At 55.5% G+C, this 27935-nt stretch overlaps 3 protein-coding genes across 15 annotated transcripts in view; 2 read left to right on the top strand and 1 right to left on the bottom strand.

Moving 5' to 3' along the window:
* Positions 1-1856, bottom strand: part of ATF5 (activating transcription factor 5) — a 4682-nt gene extending 2826 nt beyond the window's left edge. Inside the window, exons 1-2 of the mRNA XM_013998679.3 lie at positions 1659-1856; positions 13-309 (exon numbers count right to left, since the gene is read on the bottom strand). Coding sequence (XP_013854133.1) covers positions 13-190 — 178 coding nt within the window. The 5' untranslated portion in view covers positions 191-309; positions 1659-1856. The remainder of the gene's footprint in view (positions 1-12; positions 310-1658) is intronic.
* Positions 1556-27563, top strand: NUP62 (nucleoporin 62). 3 transcript variants are annotated; one of them, XM_084961620.1, is made up of 2 exons: positions 1556-1733; positions 24006-27563. In XM_084961620.1, the coding sequence occupies exon 2, from the start codon at positions 24063-24065 to the stop codon at positions 25659-25661; it is 1599 nt and encodes a 532-aa protein (XP_084817746.1). In that variant the 5' UTR covers positions 1556-1733; positions 24006-24062; the 3' UTR covers positions 25662-27563. The 3 variants fall into 3 exon arrangements, with proteins under 3 accessions (XP_084817746.1, XP_084817744.1, XP_084817745.1); XM_084961618.1 differs by having other exon boundaries at positions 23999-27563; XM_084961619.1 differs by having other exon boundaries at positions 1556-1818; positions 23999-27563.
* IL4I1 (interleukin 4 induced 1) overlaps positions 1556-27935 on the top strand; it is a 39355-nt gene continuing 12975 nt past the window's right edge. For 4 of the 11 annotated variants that reach the window (XM_084961593.1, XM_084961594.1, XM_084961598.1 and 1 more), the window contains exons 1-2: positions 1556-1733; positions 27813-27935. The gene's annotated coding sequence lies outside the window, so the exon portion shown is untranslated. Of the gene's footprint in view, positions 1734-23998 lie in introns of all 11 variants that reach the window. The other 7 variants (XM_084961592.1, XM_021094762.2, XM_084961595.1 and 4 more) reach the window with 3 other exon arrangements.

Here is a 27935-nt window from a genome sequence, read left to right as displayed (position 1 = left end):
GCCTACCCTTACCTGCCAGGGGCTCTCCCCCCCCTGGAAGCCCGCCCTCCAGGGCTCCCCCAAGGACCTCATAGGGGCCCAGGGGGGCAGGGGCCAGGGGGAGTTTCCCATAGTCTACGAGCCAGCCCAGCCCGCTAGCTGGGAGCAGGGTCCTGTCCAGCTCCAGCCCCAGGGTCGCCAGGAGTGACATGGCTGCAGCTCGGGTGCGGGGCACAGATGGCAATGAAGGAGGCTGCACCAACAGCTGGCAGGAGGCTCTGGAGATTACTCAGCTGGGCGAAGACGGGCACCAAGGCGAGAGTGGAGGACCTACGAGTGGGAGACAAAAGTGAGTGGGTTAGGGGCCAGCCTCGCCAACGGCCAAGGCCATGGGGAAACCAAGCGATACCCCCTCAGGTCCCCAGGATTCCTTACCTTTTGGGAATTCTACATCTGCCCTTTCTTTCCTCAAATGGGGACCCCACCCATTCCCAAGGGAATTTTCTTTAGGCCCCGACTTACTTTTCCTCAGAATTCCCTAGACCCAATCCTTCCAATATTGAAACATAATGGTGTCCCAGGGGAATTACCTTAAGACCCTCCCACCCACCCCATAATACTATCTCTCATGGAAAAAAAAAAAAAAAAAAAACACAAAAACCTCAATCCCAGGGGAATTTTCTTCCAGCCACACCTCTTGCCCTAAAACATATCCTTTAGGCCCCACCCTGTCCCTAGATTCCTGCTGTGAATCTGTTCCCAGGGGAATCCCGCTGCCCCGCCCCTTCATCAAAATCCTCCATTCAAATCCCATTCTTCCCTTCGAATTTTGCAGTGGTCTCCCGTCCCCCCAAGCCCTGCCCCCTGGTTTATTAGCTCCACCCTCCCCGACGATTCCCAGAGGCCCCGCCTCTTTCTCAATATAAACCCCACCCCCTCAGCGCACGGTGCGCTTAGCCACGCCCCTTCTCCCAAAGGGTACCCCCGCCCCCGCCCCACCCTCCGCGACGTCTCTTATCCTAGCTCCCGTCCCTTAACTGGTCGTTTCTAAGCCCCGCCTTCTCCCCCCCGCCCCCGCCCCCGTAGTTGCTTGAAAGAAAGGGAGGGAAGACGTGCTTTTACGCCTGAGCAAACTGGAGGGAGGCGGAGGGTGGAGGGGGGCGGGATGAGAACAGCTCCCGACTCCCCCTCCCCCCACCCCCGTACACGGCTGTCTCGCCGAGGGCCAAAGCGCAGGCTCCAGCCCCAGAGCTGTCCTATTGCCCCCGCAAGGCTCCGCCCTCCTCGGGATCAGTGCTGCGCACGTGCGGCTGCTGCTCGTCAGCCCTTTGCTCCGAGATACAAGCGCCGGTGGATCTGAGCAATCGCTGATTGACAGACTCAATCAGAGCGGGGAGGAGGGGGGAAACCCACCCTCTCTGGGAGCTAGTGCGCAGGCGCAAACGCATGTGGTCGTCTTTAAACGCCAACATTGTCTGGAAGAACGCACCCTCCCCCCATCAGCTGAGTGCGCATGCTCCGCAGCGCGCAAACGGAGCGTCTTGTCTCTTCTGCGCCTGCGCGACCGTGATTCCTCACTCTTGTCTCCCCACCCCCCCGAGCCCGGTGGTGAGGGCCGCGAGCTTGGAAAGGGCGGGAAAGACGGTTGGAGAGGGAGGGGCGAGCGAGCGGTTACTCACTCCATGGCTGCGGAAAGAAGAGGCGGCGGTGGCCTCAGCTGAAGAAAGACGGCAGGAGCGGAGAGCGCAGGCGCGGTGAGCACGGCGACTGGCCGGGGGCACAGAGGGGTCGCGGCTACAGAGCCATGGCTGGAGCTACGCGGGCGGAGGAGGTGTCGCGGTACTGTGAGGAGAGATTGTGATCTGAGGATGGGGAATGAGGCGGCCCGGGGGACTGGGGACAGATATACCGGGGGCGGCGCAGCACGGCGTGCCCGGATCCTTCCGCGCCCCGCCCCGCGCTGCCCCAACCGGGAGGCGGGCTTGGCCTCCAGCCCTCGGGGATCCCGGGGACTGTCCCCCACTTCCGACCAGGGCGTTCAGCCCTCCCCTTCCTCTGACCTGAGGATCTGGCCCTGCTTTGCTCCCGACCCCCTGGACCACCCCCACTCGGGTGGGGCCCCTTTCTCCTTCTGATCCGGGGTCCGGCTTTCTGTTCCCTCTCATTCTGGTGGTTCAGCCTCACCTCTTCCCCGATCCCTGCACGAGTTCATTTCTCCTTTCCTTTCTCTTGCTTCACGAATTTCCGGCCAGCCACGTGCTGATCTCTTCAACTGCCACGGCACTCTGAGAACCCTTGTTGTGGCTTAGGATCTGGTTTGAGTCACAGACCGCGCTCCATTCAAATCGCAGACGGGCGCGGGTGGCCTTGGGCAAATAATTTAAATTCTCTAGCCTCGTAGATAGGGAACTACCTGTAAAATGAGAATAATCACCTCTTCCTAGTGGGGTCGTTTGTGAAAATCCGTGCAGTCGGTGTCTGTGAAACCAGCCCTCCTTCATGCCTGGTCCAACCGCTTTTATTATCCATAACAAGGACCTCTGGGGACCAGTCTCACCCCTTCCAACTCCCCTGGCCAGAGCCCCAGACTCGACCATCCAACACCTGCTAATAGATCATTCTTGTGTCTCCTTCGCTCTAGCATCCCTGCCCTCCCCCATTTCAAACGATGGACGCTCAGCCCCATCCTGCTGCCGGGAGCAAGGCATCATTGCCCAGACTCTCGTGTCCATCCCCTGCTGGCTTCCCCTTAGCCCTTATCCTTAGCACGCCTTTCAGGCCCGTTGGTTCATTCTTCTGTCCCTGCCCCTCACCTAGACGTCCTTTCAAATGGTTTTCTACCTCCGTGCACCCCACCCTCACCCCCAGATCAGTTTTCCACCTTTGCCAGACTTAGGGAGATCTGTAGTTCCATTTGCTGAAAGAGATGGGGCTTCCTGGCCAGTCCCTCCCATTACACAGGGCCTTCCACCAGACCCCGTAGACGAGGGTCTTTGCTGCAAGCCCCTCTCCTCCCCCATTCATCCACATCTAGACGTTACACCTGGAGTACAACTTTTCAGGACTTTGGTGGTGGTTATGAGACTGAGTCAAGATCCAAAGGTGGGAGACCCAGATCTTGAGTTACCTGGAATGATACATGGGCCTCTTTTGTTTTGTTCCATGTGCATGTGCTTTTTTTTTTTCCAGTTTTACTCAAGATATAATTAAACTTTATAAATTTAAGGTGTACAGTATAACAATTTGATTACCCATAAGTTTAGTGAACATTTATCATTTCCTGTAGATGTGAAATTAAAGATATAGAAATAGGGAGTTCCCATTGTGGTGCAGCGGAAACGAATCTGACTAGCATCCATGAGGATGCATGTTCAATCCCTGGTCTTGCTCACTGGGATAAGGATCCAGCGTTGCCATGAGCGGTAGTGTAGGTCGCAGATGTGGCTTGGATCTGGTGCTGCTGTGGCGTAAGCCGGCACCTGTAGCTCCGATTCGACCCCTAGCCTGGAACCTCCATATGCCTTAGGTGCAGCCCCGAAAAAGACCCAAAAAAGTAAATAAATAGATACTTAGAAAAAATACATATTTCTTTTTTTCTTTGGCAACTCCATGGCATATGAGTTCACAGGCCAGGAATCAGATCCGAGCCAAAGGTATGACATATGGAAGGGTTTATTCTCTCTCTCTCTCTCTCTCTTTTTTTTTTTTTTTTTTTTTTTTGCTTTTTAGGGCCACATCTGAGGCATATGGAAGTTCCCAGGCTAGGGGTTGAAATGGAGCTACAGCTGTCAGCCTACGCCACAGCCACAGCCATAGCTATGCAGGATCCCAGCCACATCTGTGACCTGCATCACAGCTCACAGCAACACCAGATCCTTAATCCACTGAGCAGGGCCATGGATCGAACCTGCATCTTCATGGATCCTAGTCTGGTTCGTTAACCACTGAGTCACAAAGGGAACTCTGGGTTTATTCTCTTAATAACTTTGATATGTAACATACAGCAGTGTTAATTATACTGATCATTTGATATATTACATACCCAGTACAGGCTGCTCTTCCTACAGGAAGCCCTTTTTGGGATCTGACCCCGTTCCCTTAGAGTACTTCCTGTCCACTGTGCCAGTATTTGAGCACTTGTCCTTTGGGGCCACATTATTACCTAGGCGGCATGGAGTAGTAGTTAAGAGCACAGACTCTGGAGGCAAGTTGTTGGATTCACACCCTGACTATACCCCACTTATTAGCTTCCTGGCAGTTTCGCTGTGCCTCGGTTTCCATTAATAGTGCCAGAACAGAAGTCCTCTGGTGGCCTAGCAGGTTGGGGATCTGGTGTTACCTCTGTGGCTCTGGTTATTACTTGGTGAGGGTTTGGTCCCTGGTCGGGAAGTTTTGTGGGCGCAACCAAAAAAAAAAAAAAAAAATAGTGCCAGGATAAAATGTGGAGTTTAGTGACTAGAAACATACAGATGTAAGTGGCTGTCCGTAGTGCCTCCTTCTTAGTGTTGTCTGATATTTAAATGAGTAAATCCAGGCCACCTGCTCATAGCCTAGTTCCTGGCACACATCAGGTGCTACATAAGCGGTTTCTGTTGTTACGGAGGTGGATATGTTTTCTCCATTGCTAAGCCGTAGTGCTTTCAAAGGCCTTTTAAGTGAGAAGTAAGGACCTCCTTCTCCTTGCCCTCCTCAGTGTAGGTACTTGAGCCATAGCAGGTAGGATTAGGGTCGACTCTTGGGCAGGCTGTTGGCAACGAGGGGGCACAGTCCCCCCACTCTTCTCTTGAAAAGACCTTCTAGGTCATGACGGGTGGACTAGGCAGAGTATTTTTCTTTGAATAAACTTTTTATTTTGGAATAATTGTAGATTTATAGAAAAGCTGTGAAGGCCGTGCAGAGGAGTAGAAGTCGGTGCCTTTACATTGCCATGGCGCACTTGTCACAACACTGGAGTCAACATCAGCCCCTTTCTATCGCCTCAACTCCACCTGGTCCTCGGATTTGGCCACTTGTTCCCCAACGCCCCTCCTCTGTTCCAGGATCCCCCCAGGATGCCACGTTACACTTAGTGGTCGCGTCTCCTTGGCTGCCTCTGGTCTGTCTGCGGAGGCTTTTTCAGACTTGCCTTGTCTCAGGATCTCGATGGTCTTGAAGAGTATGGGTTGGGTGCTCTACGGACTGTCTCTCCATTTGGTTTTGCTCGTAGGTGGAGATTATGGGGTTTTGAGGACGGCCAGGTAGAATGCTTTTTAACAACTGCAGACGAACTTAACTGGGTATGGGAGTCATGTTGCCAGTTGCTTGTGGTGTATGCTGACTGAGAAGCCCCTGGTCCCTGCTCCCGGCCCCTTGTGCCTTTCTCTCGCTCCAGCTGCTGGCTCCCACAGAGTTAAGTCCTGATGCCAACTGCCCTACCCAAGCAGCCTGAGTCCCTTCTGCTGAGCGGGTGCCAGCGGGCACTTAGTTCCCCAGCATATTCGAGTTTATGGGCAGTGGGTCGTCAGTGGTGCCGGTAAGCCCGGGTCTTGGCGCCCTGAGCCCTCTCCCCATGCCTGGCCCTGATCTGGATCCATGGCCCCTCCAGGACTCAGATGCCTCCCCCACCCCTACTTCCCAGACACCTCCAAGGGTCCAGTACCCCAGGCCCTCCAACTCCTCAGCTGGGGCTGGGAGCATGGGTGGAGCTGCTGGGGACTCTTTTTCAGTGCGGAGGAGCTAGGTTGGGGAGTGAGGCGGTTATTGCAGGCAGGTTGCATCACCCTGGCTCTTTGATGGGGAGGGGGAGTGGGGGGATTCCCTGGGGGCCCCCCTGCACACCTGGCAACTGGAGCCCTGGAGCTGAGGATCTGGCAGAGGCCCCAGCAGAGCAGGGGAGGGGGCCAGGGAGGGGGGAAGGAGAGCTCCCTGTGCAGGACCCTGAGAATCAGGCCCGATGCCAAGAATGGGCTCAGCTCACAGAGGCTGACCTGCTTGTCTGGCAGCAGGCAAGACTGAGGCCTTGAGAGGTGAGAGGACCTGTGTCCAGTCACACTGCTGCTTACAGCCCGGGCCTCCACGGTACAGCTGCCACCGCCCTGCAGGCCCCGGAGGGAGCCTGTCTCCTCTCAGATGTGTGGGGTCCCTGACCCCCAGCTCAGGACATAGCCTGCCTGGAGGCCACCACGCCTGGACCTTCACTCCAGGTTTGCTGTGGTTCACAATTGCCAAATTCTATTGATTGTGACCTGCCCCTGCCCAGAGGAGGCCGTCCTCACCTGCACTACTGCAGAACCCTTTCCTGGCTTCCCTGCCAAGGTGACAGCCTGGCATGATGAGAGGGACACCAGGATTCCGTCAGATGGATTCAGGTTCCAGCCCTGAGCTCACACCACCTGGTCTTGGCCCTTACTCTGCCTGGACCACTGCCTTCTGAAAAGTGGCTCAGAGCGTGGACTCCAGAGCCAGCCTGCTAGCTTCACATCCCAACAGCACCACTTCTGTGACCTTTGGCAAGTGGTTTCTGTGACTCTGTTTGCTCGTCCATAAATTGAAGATAAGATGACTCACTTCATTGGGGTTATTGTGCAGATGAAATAGGTAAATGTATGTAAAGTTCCTAGGTTAATTACGAGCAATAATGATTTCTCTCTAAGGCTTAGGTATTAGGAGAATTACGTGAGGTGATGTAGGGAAAGCCCAGCACTACTCGGAGCTCATGGTCAGCATGTTTGTTTCTCTTCCTATTCCCTCTCTACCGTGTTCTGCTTTCACAGCGTAGGCAGATGTCTGCATACGTCAGTTTCCCTGAGCAATTAACGGAGAAGTCAGAACTTCCCTTATTCCCAAGAATTGGTCCCCCCAGCCCTGTGGGCATCAATTCACTTTTATTTTTTCTTTCTTCTTTTTTGGGGGGGGGCACTCCCACATCATATGAAGGGTCCCAGGGCTAGGAGTCCAATCAGAGCTGTAGCCCCCAGCCTATGCCAGAGCCACAGCAACTCAGGATCCAAGCCACGTCTGCGACCCACACCACAGCTTACAGCAACGCCAGATCCTCAACCCACTGAGTGAGGCCAAGGATCAAACTGCTGTCCTCATGAATGCTAGTTAGGTTCGTTAGCCACTGAGGCATGATGGCAACTCAGGTTCCCTTTTTTTTTTTTTTTTTTTTTTGCTAGAGGTCGAATCAGAGCTGTAGCCGCCGGCCTATGCCACAGCCACAGCAACGCCAGATCTGAGCCACATCTGCAACCTACACCACAGCTCACAGCAACACTAGATCCTTAACCCACTGAGCAGGGACCGAACCCGCAACCTCATGGTTCCTAGTTGGCTTCGTTTCCTCTGTGCCACAACAGGAACGCCCCAGTTCCCTTTTAAATGAATTGTTCCAGCACTGAAACTGGGGAATTCAATACTGTGGGCCCTGAAGAGGCACTAGGGCAAGTTTCTAGGTCATGAAGGCCTGGAGGGCAGGGGTTGGGAGTGGGTGTCTTGGCAAACAAGGGCGGGAAGGCCAAGGCCAGTTCGTTTGGGGAAAGGGCAGTGCAGGGGCCAGGCACACAGAGCACAGGTCAGCCACGTGGCCTGTGGCTCAGAGTCCTCCAGAGCCCTTTTCCTGCCCTCGCTCCTGCTACATGTCCCTCAGCAGAAGCAGCCCCCGCTCTCAGAGGCTGCTCAGGCCCCACCCACTCCAGCGCCCTCCATGCTCAGCTTCTCTACTCGTTTCCTGTGGCCGCTGTAACAACTTGCCACAAACTTAGTGGCTTGAAACGACACACATTTACTCCCTCTACTGGAGACAGAAATCTCAAAGGGGTCCTTCTAGAGGCTCTAGTGGAGAATCTGTGTCTTCGCCTTTTCCAGTTTCTGGAGGCTGCCTGCATTCCTTGGCTAGGGGCCCCTTCCTCGAATCATTTCTGCCTCTGCTTCCATCCTCACATGTCCTGTTTCCTCCCTTGACCTTTCCCTCCCTCTTAGAAAGACCCTTGTGATCGCTGTAGGGCACACCCAGATAGCCCAGTGGAGCTCTCCGTCTGAAGATCCTTGATTTCATCACATCCGCAGAGCCCCTTCTGCCTCGTGGGGTAGCGTGATCATGGCTTCTGAGGGCGAGGGTGGGGGCGTGTTTGGGAGCCATTATCCATCCTAGCACCCCACCCTTCTTGGAGCCACGTCTCCTTGTCTGGGAGGTGAAGGCTGGCGCCACCCCTGGGATTCCCCTCTCTCCCATGCCCTCAGCGCTGGCTACAGAAGGACTGGACAGGCTGAAGGTGGTTGGCAACATAGTGTCCGGGAGCTCGGGACACCATCGCTTACCATTGTGTGGCCTTCGGCGGGACACCGTGCCCCTGTGGGCTGCATCAGTAGAGCACAGGAAATAGCAGAAGAGGCAGTGGTGAGGTCACCTGTGGAAAGGCCTAGAACGACACCTGTCTCCACAGGCACAGGCGTTGCCTGGGGTTGCCCTGTGTGCTGGGCAGCAGTGCCGGCCTGGTGGCGCAGAGCTTCAGATTTTACAGGAGAGGTTAGTAACCAGCCTTTCTGCGTGATCCACGTCTTAAAAGGCTGGTGAGTCATTCAGAGATCGTGGTGAGGCTGGGGCCGAGGGCCCTCCCTGACTACATGCAGTGATCCCCCCGCCCGGATCCGCCGTCCTCTGCCCGAAGTCACTGAGGATTCGGGCCTCACCCAGACTGCCTGGTCCTCTGTAGAGCTGGGGAGGGCGGTGTCTGTGGGCAGCTGGGCAGCAGGGAAGGGGAAGTCTAGGGATTGTCTGGGGGCTGGGGGCTTTTTACCCCTTCTGTCCTTGGTCAGCCCCCAGCTGGAAGCCACTCCCAATACACGTGGTTAAACAGTGTGGGTTTCTTGCTTATTGCAGTCAGGGGGCCACCTTAGTACAGGGATTGTCAGAGGACTTCTAGGGGCTGGGCTGGGTTGGGGAAGCGAGGTTTTGCTCTGGATCGGAGGCTGGCAGGAAACAGGGCCAAGCCTACAACCAGCATCCTTATCAGTGGGGACGATGCCGTGCTTAGTTAAGCAGCAGCTGTCAGCTCTGAGCCAGGAGGGTGACGTTTGGTCATTTTTGTGCCTTGGACAATGTTTGTGTTTTTGTCTGTGTTGAGACGTGTCGTAATCTGTTGCAGCCAGAGTGGCCTTGCCTGGTGTCTGTTCTGCGACATTGTGCCAAGCAGGAGAGCACCAGGGCCTGGCTGTCAGGGGTGCCCTGCCCTTTCTCACAGCAGACCCGCTCCTCCTGCCTGGTGGGAGACGGAGGTGGAGAGCCAAGGCAGGGCCCACAGGGGCACCTGCAGCGCGGCTTGTACCCCTGCCCTGAGGTGGGCCTTGGATGCTCTGTACTGCTGGGGAAAGTCGCAGGGCCTGAACGAACCCAGCCACACCCACTGGGGTGGCCAGTCGGGGAACTGAGTGGAGCCAGAGAGAGGCTTGAGGCAGAGGCAGGGGAACCTCACACGCCCAGGGGTCCCTTGGAGAGCGTTGGGGGTCAGCGGCCAACAGGGCCCCTGGACCTCAGACCTCTTAGGTTTGTTCTAGAGCCCTTTGCCTTCCTCCTGCTCCCTCCCAGAGCAGGAACGGGTTCCCATGGGGGTGGAGAGGCAGGAAAGAGCAGCTGGGGCCCCCTCTTCACTCCAAGCCACTGCCCGGAGTCTCCCCTTGGGGGTGGGGGAGCAGATAGCACCGAAGTGGATGTGAGAGTGAAACTAGTCTGGAAGGTGATGGCGACGGGATGTCATTCGAGAACAGGAAGGAGCTGGACGTGGCAGGCGCCAGGGGGGTGGTCGAACAGGTCACATTGGAGAGCTCAGCTCTGGGGTCAGACAGCCTTGTCAGTCCTGACTGCCTGTGTGACTTTGGGCAAGTTATCTAAGTTCCTGTGGCTTCAGTTTGCTCATCTGTTAAATGGGAGGCCTAGAGTTCCCACCCCTTTGGGTTGCAGTGAGTACAGGAAAAGCCCTCCGAACAGGGCCCCGCACTTGTGTCCAGAAAGGAGTGTTCGTGTGGTGCGTGCTCCCCAGGAGCAGGTTGGGGCTGTGGTTGGTTCTGATCTCAGACTCAGAGCCACCCTGCCCCCCACCCCTGGTGGTTTTCATCTGGTTCCCAGAGAAGCCGTCTCCATAGCAACTGCCTCTGCCCCACACCTCCATCCCCGACACCCACCCCGACTGACACCACTGCCTCTCCCCTAGGTCTTACAGGAGAGAGGCTGGGAGGGAGCACAGATGTTCTGTCTACACACACACACAGCCACATCCACCTGCTCATCTCGTAAAGTCCCTTGGCCCTGGTGTTTCAGACCCTCGCCGAGCCTTGTGTTGGGAGTGTGTCCATGCCAAAGCACCTTTCCCCTGGAGCCCCCGATGGCCTCCATCTTCTCCCCCAGCCTGTTCTCAACCAGCTTGCTCGTCCCTAGAAGAGAGTGTGATCCTGACTAGAAAGCAGCTCTGCGCGGCCCCCACCTGTCTCTGCCCTCTCACCTCTCCCTGGTAGCTCATGCTTGCTGGGTTTGTCTGATGGCTTTATTGAAATACCTCATAGTTCACATCCATTTATTAAAGTGTGCAATCCAGTGGTTTTTAGTTCAGAGTTGTGTACCTAGCAGCAGAATCTAATTTTTGAACATCTTCATCCTCTTAAAAAGAAACCCGTGCCTATTAGTCACTCCCCATTCCCTCGTCCCCAGGCAGCCACTAACCTACTTTCTGTCTCTATAGCTTTGCTTACTCTGGACATTTCATATGAATGCAGTCATACGATAGGTGGTCCTTTGTGTGTGTTTTTTTAGATTCATCCATTTTGTAGCACATTTCAATACTATATTCCTTATTAAAGCTGACTGACAGTCCATTGTATGGCTGGACTGCATTTTGTCCATTCATCGATTGATGGACTTCTGGGCTGTTTCTCCTCTTTGCCTGTTTTAGAATACATGTGTACTAGTTTTCGTATGGACATATGTTTTCATTGCTCTTAGAAGCCAGAAATTCAATTGCTTGGAATTGCTGGATTGTAGGAGAACGCTAGGCTTAACCTCTCTAGGAACTGCCAGACTGTTTTCCAAAGCAGCTGCCCCATCTTACATTCCCACTAGCGATGAATGAGGGTTCCAGTTCCTCCACATCCTCACCGACACTTGACATTGTCCATCTTTTTTCTCGTTGTCCTAGTGGCACCAGTGAACTGGTATCTCATGGCATATGGAAGTTCCCAGGCTAGGGATCGAATCAGAGCTGTATCCACTGGCCTGCGCCACAACCACAACAACACGGGGTCCTTAACCCACTAAGCCAGGCCAGGGATCGAACCCACCTCCTCATGGATCCTGGTTGGGTTCTTTAACTGCTGAGCCACGAAGGGAACTTCCTCCCTCGTAGTTTTGATTTGCATTTCCCAATGGCTAAGAATGCTTTTCCCATACTTACCAGCTGCTTGTGTGTCTCTGGCATCCCATGGTTTTAGCACAGGGTGTTATACTGTTCCTCAAGGCAGCAAGCCCCTGCTTGCCTGAGCTTTTTGTCTGCCGTGAGCTATTGCTCCAACGCATCCTGCCCCAACTCCTCCATATCCCTCAAAACAGGCTCAAACATCCCTTCCTCCTGTAGGACGTTGTCCTCGACCCTTCTGTGGGCTTTCAGTTGGTCCTAAGCAAAATGGTGTCTACGATGGCATCCAGTAGTCTGCGTCTTTGTTAGCCTCAGTAAACTCGGAGTCATTTAAGGGCAGGGACTTGTCTTATCCTGGCTCTGACACTTACATTGACATTGGGCACGTTACCCCAACTCCAAAAGGGAGATGCGAATGGTAGCTACCCCACAGTAGGAGGAGGGAGAACCTAACTAGTTAGTACATGCGAAGCACTCAAATAGTACCTGGCACACATCAACCTGGATCTGTTTATTCGGTTAACAGGCATTTGCTGAGCGCTCCCAGTGGCCAGCAAGTATTTCCGACCTTGAGATACAGCAGTGGCGATCTTGGGCAGAAACCCTGCCTCTCATGGAGCTGCTGTCCTCACGGGGAGGGAGGCAGCCAGTGAGCTCTGTAAATGGAGTGTAATGTGTTTCAGGTGGTGCTGGGGCCTAAGGATAGCTGGGGCAGACCTTCCTGTGTAGGTGACATTTTAGCAAAGACCTGCAGGAGGTATAAGGGAGTGAAGCATGGGCCCTCTGAGGGGAAAGTGCTCCCAGGAGAGGAAACGAAAGCCCTGAGGCAGGATGAGGGCTTTAGGCCTGTGTGAAAAACAGCGACAAGGCTGGTAGGGGCAGGAGCAGTGATGATGGAGGCAAAGCGGTGGGAGGTGGGGGCACCTTTTGGCTGTTGGGAATAATGCTTCTGTGAACAGCGTGTACATGTTTTTGTTTGAATACCTGTTTCAATTCTAGTGGCTTTTCCTTCGTCACATCTCTAACACTCTGGGTTTTTAAGGCTGGGTGGCCGTGCCATATTGTCTTTGTCTGCCCAGCACAAGGCTTGTCCTAGGTCTCAGTAGATGTTTGTCAGCTGACTGAATGAGGTATTGGTGAGTTATCCGACACATTCTGGCACACAGTGGCCCTGTAGGGTTAGTGCTTTTATCAGTTTTCTTTCTTTGGCCACGTCTGTAGCATGTAAAAGTTCTTGGGCCAGGGATTGAACCCAAAGAACAGCAGTGACAATGCTAGATCCTGAACCTGCTAGACCACAGGCAACGCCTATCTTTTTTTTTTTTTTTTTTTTTTTTTTTTTTTTTTTTTTTTTTTTTTTTTTGTCTTTTTATGACTGTACCCGAGGCATATGAAGGTTCCCAGGCTAGGGGTCAAATCAGAGCTGCAGCTGCCGGCCTACACCACAGCCACAGCAATGCCGGATCCTTAACCCACTGAGCAGGAGCCAGGGGTCTAACCCACGTCCTCATGGATACTAGTTGGGTTTGTTACCACTGAGCCACAACGGGAACTCCCCATTATTTTTTAATAAATGTAGTTGGGGGGTTCCCATTGTGGCTCAGGGGAAACAAATCTGACTAGCATCCATGAGGACACAGGTTCGATCCCTGGCCTTGCTCATTGGGTTAAGGATCCGGCATTGCTGTGAACTGTGGTATAGGCCGGCAGCTGCAGCTCTGATTTGACCCCTACCCTGGGAACCTCCATATGCTTCAGGTGCAGCCCTTAAAAAAAAAAAAAAAAAGACCAAAAAAAAAAAAGAAAAAAGGCAGTTGGTACATCAGATTGGTAGAACTTTCCTAATTTCAGGTGCTGGCAGCTTGTAGGGAAATCGTTATCTCAGGCACTGCCAGTTAGAATAAAAGCAAGTATAGGCAAATTGGAGAGCACTCTGGTTGTCCCTCGTAAAACCAAAATGCAAGTATCTGTGGGCAGCAGTTGTTCTTCTGAAGATCGGCCTTGGAAAGTGTCTGCACTTGTGCCCGAGAAAGCATGAGCGAGCGTGCTTGTTGCCATATTGTGTATAATAAAGAAAACTCGGGAAGCATCCTAGATGTCCGTTGGTAGAAAGAGGGATAAATGAAATGCGGTGTAGTCACGCCGTGGACTGATTTCAGCAGATTGATGGGACAAAAAAAGCCTGTTGAAAACTACAGATTGCGGAGTGATGCATGCAGTATGGCACACCGTGAAGGAGAGGAGAAGGAGTAAAACATGTCCCCTGGCTATGAGCACGCATATGAGATAGAAGGTTCACAGCGCTTAACGGGTACCTCACGGTCTGGGGAATCAGCTTTGTCAGTGCTGGCCAAAATAATATTTGAAAGAGAGGCCTGGTATGTTGATTGAGTAGTTAAAATTTAAATATTAAAGATGCACTGAGGGAATTCCCATCGTGGTGCAGCAGAAATGAACCCAACTAGTATCCATGAGGTTGCGGGTTCCATCTCTGGTCTCGCTCAGTAGGGTAAGGATCTGGTGTTGCCGGGAGCTGGGGTGCGGGTCGCAGACGTGGCTCAGATCTGGCGTTGCTGTGGCTGTGGTGCAGGCCGGCAGCTGTAGCTCCTATTAGACCCCTAGCCTGGGAACCTCCATGTGCCAAGGGTGTGGCTATAAAAAGCAAAAAAAAAAAAAAAAGTTCTAGATAGAATCTTGCTAAAAAATCTGCTCTTCTGGTTGTTGTTTCCTGACTCCTTTTGCGTGTATATCTTACCTGACTTCTTTTTTCCGTGGGGAAAGTTGCTGTTTGTCCCACCACCTGAGCTCCTCCGAGTGCAAGTTTGGGCCCCTAGGGAGAAGGAGAAAGTAATTGCTCATTAGCTGTGAGGTGACTTCTCGGGGGAGAGAGAGTATTTTTCAAGGGAGGGAAGGAAGACGAGGATGGCTGAGAACCTAGGAGTCCAAGAAGCATTTAGCTACCAGCTGAGGCAACGCCACGGCGAGGCGAGGCTCTCCTCCTCCGTCCAGTGAGGGTGAGGGTGGTACCTGCTGCCAGGCAAAGGCAGCGGGAGGGGGCATGCGCAGCCGGGCAGAGTGCAGACGGCACTCCCCAAAGTGCGTTGACAGTCTCTGGAAAGAGGCACAAGGCACCCAAAAGCTTGTCCCCAGGGAAGGCAGGTGCCTGCGTGGGGGTGGGGGGACCACAGAGACCATGCATTCCCTCTGCAGCTTCTGAGCAGAGAACTGGGTGAACAAACTACTCATGAAAAGAACTTAATTTGGGAAGTGGCACACGTGAGACAGTGCCTCCTGGGCCGTCGGTATGCAGGGACATTTAGGGATCCGTTCATGTGACCAGGGCCTGGCAGTAGGACAGGCAGGGAGGCTTTCCATGGCCCTCCCCTTGAGGGACAGAAGGACAGACAGACGTGCCTCTTTGAACAGGTCTCAAGTGCATCATGCAGGTTCCCTACACCTGCGAGGGTGAGAGGCCCCGTCTTTAGACGAGAATCACAGGCAGCTTAAGCGGGGAGGGGGCCGTTGAAAACTGGCTTGTCTGGTCTCCTGCCCACCCTTGCTGTTGGGGACCTTGTGCTGTGGAGAGAGGCGACCTCTGGACAGAGGGGAGTGCCGAGTTTTCCCGGCCGCAGACTGGCTTAGAAAGGCACCCCTGCTCCTCCCTGAGGCTCCATTTCCCGCACCCGGGATTGACGGGACCCACCAGCCAAGAGAGCCGGGCAAAGTGGCCCTGGTCACTTGGCTCCTGCCAGGCCACTGCAGGCGTCTTGCCCGACCCCACCCCCAGCAACTTGAGTGAGTCCATCAAAACTGTACCTCCACTGGTGGCCCATCAGCACCCCCGTGGCTTCACACCACACACTGGTCCAGCCATTCGGGCTTCTCACTGCTCTGGGCCTGAAACGGTCGAGACTCGGCTACAGTCTGGTGAGCATACGGCTGACTGGTTGAGTTTCTTTTCTTTTTTTTTTTTTTTTTCTTGTGGCTGCATCCGTGGCATATGGAAGTTCCCAGGCCAGGGATTGAATTCGAGCAGCTGTGGCAACGCCAGATTCTTTAACCTACTGCGCCATGGCGGGAACTCCTGATTTTCATTTTTGAAGGGCAGTCTCTCTTGACTCATTTGTTTTCTTGGGCTTTAGAGGGATTTTCTTTTACTCAAGGGAGAGGGGGGATTCAATTCAAGAGAGATTTAAGAAGCAAGAGTTTGTGGGCTTGGGCTTGACCTTTGGTGAGACATCCCCGAGGAAGTGACTCGGGGCAGGGGGGTGCCCTGTCCTAACACAGCAGAGGTAGCAGCTGGGCTGGGCTGATGACCAGAAATAACGGTCTCCCAGTCTCTGATGTGCCCCCTCGCTCTCGGCTCTCTCCTCCGCTCCTCTGGTCTCTCTGAGCCCACAGTCTCACTTCCTCCAAGTCTTATTATGTAGAAAGCTAATGCCGGGGCAAAGGGTGGTTGGCACAGAGCTGCCTTGGCACTGTCTGGGCTGGGTGTTGTCGGCAGCGCCATCAGGTGGCTGTGGGCAGAATGCCAGGAGCTTTGGCTCCCTTCACCTCCCAGAACTGGCATTAAGTTCACAATTTCTGGGCCCCAAGGATACCCCAGGCACTTAGCTAAGTGCTTGACAGGGATCAGACCATTTCACTTCACAGAGACCATATGATTCTGTGGCCATCATCAGCTTTTTTCAGATAGGAAACTGGGGCTCCGTGGGATCAGCCTGGAATGAAGATCCCACAGCCAGGAGTAGTGGAGCAGCGCTGGGCCATGTCCTGCCGGGTGACTGACACAAGGTCAGCCGAAGGCCGCTGACCGCAGAGCTCCCATGGTGCATGTGCAAGTGCCTGGTGGGCTTGGGATGACAGCTGTGGGTCTGCCACCCTTCTCCTGGCCCCTCCGTGGACTAGACAGCCGAGTTTGTACTCCTGAGCTTCGTCAAGGAGCCCTCGGAGACACAGTCCTTTGGACTCGCTGCTGCTGCGCCAAATGAAAGAGAGTTTCTGTTTTGAAGGAAGGGGGTGGATATAGGGGACAGCAGCCATCTCAGCCCCAGTGGATGAGGCTTATTGTGAGCGGGTTGCTCGAGCTTCTGCGGTGGAAAGCTGCAGGGCCACGGCGGGGTCAGGAGGGAATCAGGGTCACGGCTTTGTCTCTGTCCAGGGGGTGGACCAGCTGGCAGTCAGTCTGCGACCTGGCCTTCAACACCACTCCCCGTAGCCTGCTGCTCCAGCCGCGGCTGTACCGGAGCTGGCCTCTGTCACTCCTCCTGGAAGGCTCGATTCTGACCTCTCCCCCTCCCCTGCCCCAGAAAGAGCCAGACCCCCTTCCTGGGACTAGTGTTCATTGCTCTGTGACCTTGGAGAAGTCAAATTGCTTCTCTGAGTCTGTTTCCCATCCAGCAAGGGTGCAGTGCTGCTACCCAATGCTCCTGGCCTGGGTGCCGCTTGCATAGGTGGACTCAGTAAAGGGTGGTTATTGTTACTTCTCAGTGCACCCGCCACTCACCATTACTGGGCACCTGCTGCATGCTGGGCACTGCTCTCAGTGCACGAAACGGAGCAATCCTGCCTTGCGGGCTCATCACCACCGAGAGCCCTCCTTGATGCTCCCAGGCCATCTTGTCCCTCCTTTGGTCCTAGGTGGCCTGCCCTTGCTGGGTGTCACACGCGTTCACGCCCATGAGATGGCCCCTATGGCAGGGAGTGAACAGGTTTTCAGAATTACAGCTCACAGTTCTTTTCCCCTCTAGCCCCTCAGCTGCCGGAGCCCAGCGGTTGCCACAGCCCCATGCCCTCGGCCCTTGCACAGAGGCAGGCCTGCCCCGTCGCCCCTCAGTCCAGCTCTGGGATATGTTGCCCATCCCTTTATCTGCGCTTAGTTCCATCTTGTTCTTTCTTTGTCCCTTCCCCTGGTATTAGGTTCTTATTGCTGTTGGAACAAGTTACCGCAAACCTAGTGGCTTAAAACAGCACAGACGTTTCCTCTCTCAGCTCTGGAGGGCAGACGTCTGAGCGGAGCGGAGCGCGTGGCGCTGTGCTCCTCTGGAGACCCAGGGAGAGGCTGCTTTTGGCCTTTCCGGCTCCTCCCAGGCCACCTGCTTTCCTTGGCTCGTGGCCCCTCCCTCCGTCTTCAGAGTAGCCTTTCCTGCAACGGTCCCAGTCCCGCTGGCTCTGCCGTCTGCCTCCTTGAGGACGTTTTAAAGCCCACACACAGATCATCCGAGACCATCTCCCCGTCACCTCTGTCAAGTCCCTTTTTGCCGAGTGAGGTCGCATGTTCACAAGTTACAGGATTGGGGTATGGACATGTCTAGGGCTGTTCTTCTGTCCACACACCACACCCCTCCCCCCATATCCCCCTTAATCTTTCCATTCCTCTGTTCCAAGGCTGAGGTCCCCCCGTATTCATCCCCAGCAAACGCCCCTGCTCTTGCTATCTGGAGGTGGGGGTGGGCGTGAGTCCCGGGACTTTGCTCTGGCTGCTCCCTCTGGTCTCAGATGCTCTTCCCCTGGGCTGTCTTGTTTAATGCCCACACCCTGCACCGGCGCCCCCACTGCCCCTGCCCCACTCCGTCTTTTCTCCTTGACGCTGAGCCTCTTCTAACACGTAATTTCTCTGTGACGTCTTTTCCTGCCTCTCTCCCCTGTGGGGATGTGAGAGCTGGGGCTCGTTGGTCCCATCGGTGATAAAAAGATGCACAAAAATACCTGTTGTGGGAGTTCCCTGGTAGCTCAGTGGGTTAAGGATCAAGTGCTATCATTGTTGTGGTGTGAGTTTGATCCCTGGCCTGAGAACTTGCTCTTGCTTGGGCATGGACAAAAAAGACCCCCAAAACCTGTTGTATGACTGACCATTGTACTGCAGAGAATTGGGCCTATGTGACCACCCCGCCTTGTGGGGACAGGCCTTTTTTCCTCTCTGTTGTCATCACTACGCACCGGGCAGGGCTGAGTAATTGCTGGATTGAATAAAGTAGATAAAGTTGGGTTTGGAGCGGCACAAGAACTGCAGACAGGGCTGAGGTTGGTGGACTCGTGAGGCTCGAGGTGACAGTGGAGAACCTGGGTCCTCAAAGCCAGGGACAGGAGTTCCCGTCGTGGCTCAGTGGTTAGCAAATCGAACTAGTATCCATGAGGCCTTGGGTTCGATCCCTGGCCTTGCTTAGTGGAGTGGGTTAAGGATCCGGCGTTGCCGTGAACCGTGGTGTAGGTTTCAGACACGACTCGGATCTGGCGTGGCTGTGGCTGTGGCTGGCAGGTGCAGCTTCAGTTCGACCCCTAGCCTGGGAACTTCCGTATGCTGCAGGTGTGGCCCTAAAAAGACCAAAAAAAAAAGGCCAGGGACACGGTGTGTGTCTATAGGTGGGAATCCCAGACGCCCCCCTGGGCTGCGAAGGCAGCTGGAGGTGGTTTGAAAAACAAGGGCAAGTGCATGGCTGCCTGCTCTGCCGGTAACTCCCTCAGCGCCCTCAGGCAGCCACTTCTCCCTCCGGGCCTCATCCCCTGTGGCCGACGGAGCACACCCTCAGCTTTTTCCAGGAAGAGCACCGCCTGCCCCGCTTTTGTACCCCCCCCCCCCCCCCCGCCGCCAGCACCGCCAGCTCCTCTGTGGGGAAGCTCACCGCTTTGGTAAAAGTGGACGAGCCCTCACGGAGGGCTTCCTCCTCTCCCCCCAGTTCACAGTGGTGTGCCTGTGTTTAGCCACCTTTGTGAGAAACTCTGGAAGTTCTGGTTGGTTAACCAGGACAGGCCCTGCAGAACCATCAGTTTGTCTCATTTCATTGCAGATGTAGACATTTCCTGACCTGGGGCTGTCTTCGCTGTCCCTCGAGTCCTGGCTCAGGTCTTGGGCTCAGGGCCTGGACCGTGTCCCAGCCTCCACCCCTCCAGCCTATCCCCCACACACAGATCTGGCCATGTTAGGCCTTCCCAGAAGCTTCCTTAAAGTTTCTCCACGGCACCCTCAGGATAAAGTCTGACCGTGATTGTGGCATCTCTGGCTCTGCCAGCGTCTCTCATCATGTCACGTGGCAGCATACAGGCATGTCAGGCATCCCTGAGACCACCCTCAGGTTCCATGATTTGCTAGGACTCACAGCTCAGCAGAGTTGTGGTTTATTACAGCAGAAAACAAAAAGATTGAAATCAGCAAAGGTAAAAGGGACACAGGGCAGAGTCCAGGAGACACGAGGTCACAGCTTCCGGTCGTCCTCTCCCAGTGGGGTCACACAGCACATGCGCAGAATGTTGCCCACCAAGGAAGCCTTGCCATCCAGGCTCCGAGCACCTGTCACTGACCTTTGTTACTCAGTCCCCAGCCCCCCACAGATCATGCTGATACCCTGAGACACCCGCCCCCTTAAAGACGTGCTGTTAGGCAGGATGCTCCAAGGACTTAAGGTTCCCTCCCAGGAGCTGGCAGGGGCCAGTCGTTCTTTGGGATGTGCGGGGTTCGGACCACCTGGGCCTGCCTGTCAGCCCTTCCCTGCTCCCCCTCAAGCCGGGCCTCCTCCCCATTTCCAGGCGGAGGCCAGGAGTTCAGTAACCTCCCTGGACCTCACTCCCCTCGTTTGTCAGATGGACCTGTTTTCGGGCACAAGTGAGCAGGGGCCCGCAGTGTTCCGGGCTGGGCCAGGGCGCCCTCACCATCGTTCGTGGGTCCCTGGCATCCGAGCTGTTGGAAATGGATGACCGAACCGTTAAACCAGGCAGGCCCCCACAGAAGATTGTTTTCCTTGTGGTTTCTTAATGGTATAAAAAGCAAAGAACTTTCTATAAATGCTCTTCTGAAAACTTGTAGCTGCAGCTTATTAATAATAGCGAAAGTTCTCTCGGGTGAGGTCTTGAGAACTGAGACGCGGAGTTGTAGCCATTCTGGCTGCTTCTACTAACAGCGGACCCGGCTTGAGGGGCAGGGGTGGGGTGGGGCGTCTCCAGCCAGGAGGGGTCTGGCGCAGGGCCAGGTGCCTGTGGTCTTCAGAGTGGCGGCCACCACCTTTTTCTGAGGCCCACAGAAGGGCTTTGCAGAGAGGCCAAGGCCGGGTTCCCGTCCCCGGAGAGACGGAAGTTGGTGATATGAGTGCCCGTGCGCGTCTGGAGTGTGGGTCCTGGAGGTGCCGGCCTGGAGGGCGCCAGTGGAGATCTGGCCGAGACCAGCAGGCTGGGGTGGTCCGGGCTCCTCTCCCCAGAAGCACGGGCACAAGGCCAGAGCTCTGCTAGGAAGGCAGAGGGAAGGGCAGCTACGCAGGCAGGTTTCCTCTGCCTCTGGCTGGGAGAGGGTTCCCTGTGGATCCCGAGAGAAAGGAAGAACCAGGCTGGGAGAGGGAGCAGGACCTGTGGGCACCTTCTCTGGGCCAGGCCCGCGGCCCCTCAGTCGAAACCTCGGGTGATTCTCCCGGGTGCGAGGGGCTGTCCTCATCACAGGCAGGGAAGCAGAGACGGAGCAGGGGCAGCCACCTGCCCCGGGACCCACAGCTAGTGAGCGGCAGGAGCAGAGTTCAAGCCCGGGTCTTTCCTTTATATCTGGAGACCAATTTCGTGCCTGCAAACGGAGCCACAGTGCCGCTGTCTTAAGATGAAGGGAGAATAAGCACACGAGGGTGGGGGCAAAGTGGGCTGCCGCTGGCTGTGCCCCTGGAGCAGCACTGTTGGCCCTGTGACCTGCTTGATGGAGCAGAAGTAGAGTGGGTTTGCAGGGCAAAGGCAGGGGTCCAGGGACCCACTGTGGGTGGTATCGCAGGTGACTTGGTCAGAGCCCCTCCCCTTGCACCTGTGTGCCGGGGCCATCACCCCGACCTCATCACAGGGCGGTTGTGAGGAGGGGTCCATAGCTCAGTGCTGGGCACACAGCTATCGGGCCAGGGTGGGTGACCTAAAAACCACCTTGGTCTTGACACTGGAGTGGGCACTTCTCATGCAGCCCAAGGCACCCTGAGCAGTGACAGTGACCATGAGTTCGTGTTTAATTTGAGGTCAGCCACGACCCCCGGGTCTTTTCATGAGAACTTCATAGTTGGGTTCCCAGCCCCTCCTGGGCTTCCTTCTTTGCTCACCACTTCCAGAGGCTGCCCAGAGGGACAGTGCTGCGCGTCCCAGCATGAGGTGCCAGTGGTCAGAGCACTGGCACTCCCCTGACCTTGGCCAAGCTGCAGCTGAATCTCAGAGCCCTAGGGTGTCGGGAGGCCTCCTCTCTCATCCCCAGGCACTTTCTACTCCCCTGCTATATTTGCTTGGCTGCTCTCCTGGGTGACCACAGACTTGGCAGCAGAAACACTACAGATCATTCTCTTTCAGATGAGATAAGATCAGTCTAACAGTCTCACTGGGCTGAAATCAGGTGTCAAAGGGATGGTTCCTTCTGGAGACTCCAGGGGAGATTCCGGTACCTTGCCTTTTCCAGGTTTTAGAGGCCGCCTGCACTCACCGACTCTTCTCTCATCGAATCTCTCTCTGCCTCCATTTTATAAGGACACCCATGGTGACATTTAGGGCCCACCATTTAATCCAGGATAATTGCCTCATTTCAAGATCCTTAATTTAATCACACCTGAACATTCCTTCTGCCACACACTGTGGTGTAGTACAGGTTCCAGGGAGTGGGACACGGGCATCCTTGGAGGCCCACGTCTTTGGCACAGTCTTATATCCATGTGCCAGCTTCCCCCGCTGCCTTTGGCCCAACCCGTGGTGTCTGGTCCTTCCCCATGCCCGAGTCACCTTTGGGGCAAGACGAGGTCTGATTGAGAGCCAGCCTTGGGGAGGCTTGTTTAATTCAGTAACTCTATCTGTCCCACTTGAACTGTGATTTTTAGAACCTGACTGCATGGAGTTCCCTTCAGGGTGCAGCAGAAATGAATCCAGCTAATATTACCACGGGGATGCGGGTTCTGATCCCTGGCCTCGCTCAGTGGGTCAGGGATCTGGTGTGACCGTGAGCTGTGGTGTAGGCTGGCAGCTTTAGCTCTGATTTGACCCCTAGCCTGGGAACTTCCATATGCTGCGGTGTGCCCCCCCCCCCCCAAAAAAAGAAGGAACCTGGCTGCACAAGTTTCCTGGTTCTGCAGAGTAAATTTATACCACGTGATTTAGTTATTTTTGAAAACCTTGCTTATCATTACGTTTCTTTATTGTACAGACAGAACAAGCGTTTGGGAATGACTGCCAGTTACCAAGCAGCTGAGCCACGTGTAGTCCCACACCCCAGAGACAGCCCCTGACCACATCTCGATATATTTCCTTCTGACCTGCTTTGCTCTGAGTTGTTCTCTTTTTCCACAGCCGAGATTGCGCTGAACTGCTAAATTTGCCTGCCGCGTCCCTTTGTTGTCATTTCTCGCATTTCTTGTGCATAGTTGAGGCCACATTAGTGGGTGTGATGCAGATCTTCCCTTGTGGCTGATACCTCACTGGTCCCCTCAGTGGGTGCAGAGAAATGCCCTGCCTGTCGTCTGGTGCCTGCGCTGGGCAAGGAGATGCGTGGGTGGGGCCAGCAGGGTCCCGAGAAGACCCTCGGCCTGGGTCCGCTCCTGGCAGGTCACCGCAGCCCTCTGAGCCCGTTTCCTCATCTTGGACACGGGGACCTGACCTTTGCCTCCAGACCGCGGTGGGAGGGCGCATCCACGAGCTGCCTGCCTGACGTCAGTGCTAGCGTGGGCCCCTTTGCCTAAAAACATCTCTGTCTAGCTCACCCTCTGACCCTTTCCTCTCCAAATCACCTTGGACATTCCAGCTAACACAAGGCTCTGCTCAGGGCTTTTCAGTTAGAGATTATGGAAATCCCGTCAGCTTAAACCCAACGGGGGCTGGGCTGGCCCACAGAGAGCTTCTGCTAAGATGGGGTGAGGCTGGTGAGCAGGACTGGATTCTTCCACAGTCGCTCTCTCCCCATCTCCTCTCTGTGCTCTCTCGGGTGTCGGCCTCTTTCTCCCACTGCCAGCGGCTGAGAAGATGGGGGTGCCCTGCAGGTGCAGGAGGCCGCCTCTCCCGCACCTGGAGAGAAACCTCTCAACTGCCTGGCATCTCAATGTCCTCTTGACCTGGGGTGCCAAGCGCTCTGATTGAGCACCCAGGTCTCCTGCTCGCCCCTGAATTAGAAGGAGGGTGGGGGTACACACCTACCCTCCTAAACAGTGTGGGTGCACAAGGGGGGGCCTTGGGCACCTGAGGCCTTGCTACACGGCTTTGCTTCCCAGGGCCATCTCTCTGTGAGATCCAGAATCAGTCTACATCCCGCCCGCTTGCAGTCAGCAGAGGGCTCTGCAGCGTGGGTCCCAAAGGCATTTGTGTGTCTCTGGTCCCGCTTGCCAGAGCGCCTCCAGTCTGACCGCCTCCTTGGGCTGCAGTCGGTTGGGCCTTCCCCCCCTCAACAGCGGGACTCCAGCTGACCAGGCTGTGCTGGGCCCAAGTCCATCCTGCTCCTTGCGCCTAATCCGCCGGGGTAGCGGCTGTGTGTCCCGGTCCTTCCTTCCTAGCTGAGCAGGGCCTGCTTAGGTTTGGTGGCGGGAAGAGGAAGGGTGGCCGCTTATCGTAATTATCGAGCCCTGCCACCCTGCAGATGGGCTCCATCGTGCCACTGAGGCTGCCTTTCCAAAACTGCCATCTGATCGTGTCACTTCCTCTGCTTTAACCATCTTTCCAAGGTTGCAGACACCGGTGGAATTGCTTTGGGAGCCGGAGTAGCTGCTGCCACCAGAGTCTGGAGCCATGAGCAGGTTTAATTTTGGAGGCACGGGGGCCCCCACAGGCGGGTTTACATTCGGCGCTGCAAAGACAGCAACGACCACACCTGCTGCGTTTTCTTTCTCTACATCTGGCACCGGAGGGTTTAATTTTGGGACCCCTTCCCAGCCGGCCTCGAGCACCCCTTCCACCAGCCTGTTCTCACTCACCACCCAGGCTTCAGCGACAACGCAGGCCCCGGGATTCAGTTTTGGAACCACAACTCCTGCCGCAGGAGGAACTGGGTTTTCCTTAGGCCTGAGCACCCCAAAGCTAAACCTGAGCAGCAGCGCAGCTGCCACCCCAGCCCCAGCACAGCCCAGCGGCTTCGGGCTGGGCGGCAGCACGCTCTCCAATGCCGTCTCGAGCGCCGTCACATCCGCCCAGGGCTCCACGCCCAGCGGCTTTGTGTTTGGCTCCACCACCACCTCTGCTGCTCCGTCTACCACGCCCGGGGGCTTCTCGTTCACAAGTGGAAGCACGTCCCAGACTGGGACCTCCAGCTTCAACATCGGCTCCGTGGGGAGTTCGGCCCAACCCACAGCCCTTCCCGGGCTGCCCTTCACTCCGGCCACTCCAGTAGCCACTGGGGCGGGGGCCACACAGCCGGCTGCCCCCACACCCACCACCGCCGCCGCCGCCGCCACCACCACCACCACCACCACCACCACCACCACCACCACCACTGGGCCCACGCTCTTTGCCTCACTGGCAACCACTCCAGCCTCATCTACCACCTCGGGGCTCTCCCTTTGTGCCCCAGCAACCACAGCCGGAACGCCCGGAACAGGGATGCTGGGCTTTAGCCTGAAGCCCCCCGGAGCAGCTTCCACCACCTCTGCAGCCACGACCACCACCGCCGCCGCCGCCACCACCACAGGCTTGGCCTTGAATCTCAAACCACTGGCACCAGCTGCCATCCCCAGCAACACAGCGGCCTCCGGGACCGCTGCGGCCGGCCCCAGTGCGGCCACCGGCGTATCCGCCAACCCCGCGATGACCTACGCCCAACTGGAGAGTCTGATCAACAAGTGGAGCCTGGAGCTGGAGGACCAGGAGCGGCACTTCCTGCAGCAGGCCACGCAGGTCAACGCCTGGGACCGCACGCTGATCGAGAACGGGGAGAAGATCACCACCCTCCACCGCGAGGTCGAGAAGGTGAAACTGGACCAGAAGAGGCTGGACCAGGAGCTCGACTTCATCCTGTCTCAGCAGAAGGAGCTGGAGGACCTGCTGAGCCCGCTGGAGGAGTCGGTCAAGGAGCAGAGCGGGACAGTGTACCTGCAGCACGCGGATGAGGAGCGAGAGAAGACCTACAAGCTGGCCGAGAACATCGACGCGCAGCTCAAGCGCATGGCCCAGGACCTTAAGGACATCATTGAGCACCTGAACACGTCGGGGGGCCCCGCCGACACCAGTGACCCACTGCAGCAGATCTGCAAGATCCTCAATGCGCACATGGACTCCCTGCAGTGGATCGACCAGAACTCGGCCCTGCTGCAGAGGAAGGTGGAGGAGGTGACCAAGGTGTGCGAGGGCCGGCGCAAGGAGCAGGAGCGCAGCCTCCGCATCACCTTTGACTAAGCCCAGGGCGTCACCCGGCAGCGCGCATGTGCCGTGTGGAACGTGCAGTCACTGTCTTGGTTCTGGTTGCAACGAAATACTTGGTTGGTTGCTTGCTTGCTTCTTTCTTTCTTTCCTTCAGATAGCTGTGCTGTTGAGAGCACTGTCCCATGGTTTGACTTTTCGTCTTAGGGGGTAGCAAGTATTCTTAGCACTCCGATCCAGGCAGCAGCTTAGTAGGTGTGGCGTGTGTACCATCTGTGTGTTCTGGACCCTCTCCGCCTGCCGCCCCCCCCCCCCCCCCCACCTCCAAGTGGTGGAGAAGCGCTGAGCCACCTCAGAAGCCCGGCTCCCAGCCAGGGGGCCCAGCACACAGTTGTGGGTGCAGGGAGAAAAGACTGAGGTGCAGGAGTCTCCGTCCTGGAGGAGCCAGCAATCGAGGGTAAATGTAGTCAGTACAAAGAAGTGACTTAGGAATGGAACGGACAGTGGGAGGTAGAATTTCAAAGGCGGAAAGATAGGTCTGCTGAGGGGCTGGAATGAAGATGTCTCATCTTGCCTGGCTGACCCCTCCTCCAGGAAGCCCTCTCTGCCACCCCGAGCCTGAGTCAGGTGGCCGTCCTGTGAGCCCCACAACGCGGAGCTAGTGAGTACCCAGTTCACGACCCCTTTGGTAACGCTCGCCATGTTGCCTTGTGCCCCTGGCTTGCTTCTCTGCCTCACCCTTAGCTTGCGCGTCCCTGTGGGCAGGGACTATTTCTTGTTGCCTTTGTGTCCTCAGTGCAATCCTTGTCACACTTGTCAATTGTATTAACAGTGGACCTGAAACCTGGCATAAAACATTAGTCCACAGAGTGCCCGTTGAAAGGGCCAGGGTGCCAGAGGTGGCCCCTGACTTGGCTCTGAACCTCTCAACGCCAGAGCAGACCCGGTCAGTTCGTGAGATGCACGGTGTTCGGAAGACAGGAGCCAGACCACCTGCATCCCAGGTGGCTTTTGTATTTGTCTCTACACTCTTTTGCATCCTCTGAAATACCCATGGCTGTATGTTGCTTTTCTTCTAAAGAAAATAAAAGTTACCGTGGAACCCGAAATGCTGCTGTTAATGTTGGCACCTTAGAAGGAGAGGGTTGAAAACAGAGCAGGTTCAAGTTCAAGTCAGATGCCATTTGTCTGAAACTTAGAAGCAAGCAGAACCAGAGCATTGGCGAGGCATGCCCACGCCTAGGCAGAGATGTTCACACGTCTGGTGCTGATGCAAGAGAGGAGCACACGGGGGCACCAGTTGTAGCTGGGTTGTATCTTCCGGCATACAAGCGTCAGGTCGCCATCCCCAAGGCGTGTCATTGGCAGCATTCCTGCCTTTGTTACCTCAGGCTGCCTGGGGGGTTCTGGCCATGCCTCAACCGTGGGAAACAGGTAAAGCTGGGGGGGCAGCCGCCTTGTCTCGAGTGATTTCCAGACACCAGCCTGACGCGCTGCCTCGGCCCCTGGCCCCCGCAGCTGCGAGTGACGCCGAGCACCTGGATCTGGTTCCTGGTGCGGAGCAGAAAATATGCCCAGTTTTTCCCCTCCAAAGGCTCCGCCTCCTGCCACAGTGGCCCCTTGTGCAGTCTGTGAGCCATGACCTCATCCAGGACCCATATCTGACCCCTCGCCTGAGGGGAGGAGAAATGGGGATGCCTCGAAAATCAGAAGTAGTATTTTTACCTACATGTATTCACTCTACACCCATCTTTGGAGCACCTGCTACATACCAAGTCCTGATCTGGTATTGGGGTTTTGAAGATGAAACCCGATTTACCTATGAGGTCCTTGGCAGGGGCCACACAATCATGGTAAGAAAAAAAAAATGATTGAACTTGCATTTGCCATGTGTATAATGTACCTATTATTTGGCATATTAAAATTAATGAAGCTTAATGGCTTTCTGATAGTTGTATTTTTTTGGTAAAAACAAAATGAAGTTGGAGTTCCCTTGTAGCACGTTGAGTTAAGGATCCGGCATTGTCGATGCTGCAACTCAGGTTGCCACTGTGCCTTGGGTGGTTAGGTCCCTGGCCCAGGAACTTCTGCATTCCTGGGAGGTCAGGGAGGGGGGCCCCAAGATTGCAACAGGCTCAGCAGCTGGCTGGATGCTGACTTCATTGTAATTGCAGTTTCCCTTTCCAGGAATAAAACAGCTAATGTTTCTTTGCCAGTCCAGACACATAGCCTCTCCTTAAGTTCCTCTTCATTAATTAACATGAAGACAACAAACGTGGTGACTAAAGTTGGAGTCAAAGGCTTTTAAAG

This window comes from Sus scrofa, chromosome 6 (genome assembly GCF_054392235.1).
Source record: "Sus scrofa isolate SSC_HxYL_T2T_F1_AM1 chromosome 6, Sscrofa_HxYL_maternal_Yorkshire_Landrace_v2.0, whole genome shotgun sequence".
In the NCBI taxonomy this organism is placed as follows: domain Eukaryota; kingdom Metazoa; phylum Chordata; class Mammalia; order Artiodactyla; family Suidae; genus Sus; species Sus scrofa.
Note: the sequence above shows the minus strand (reverse complement) of the source record. Positions and strands in the feature narration are given on the sequence as shown.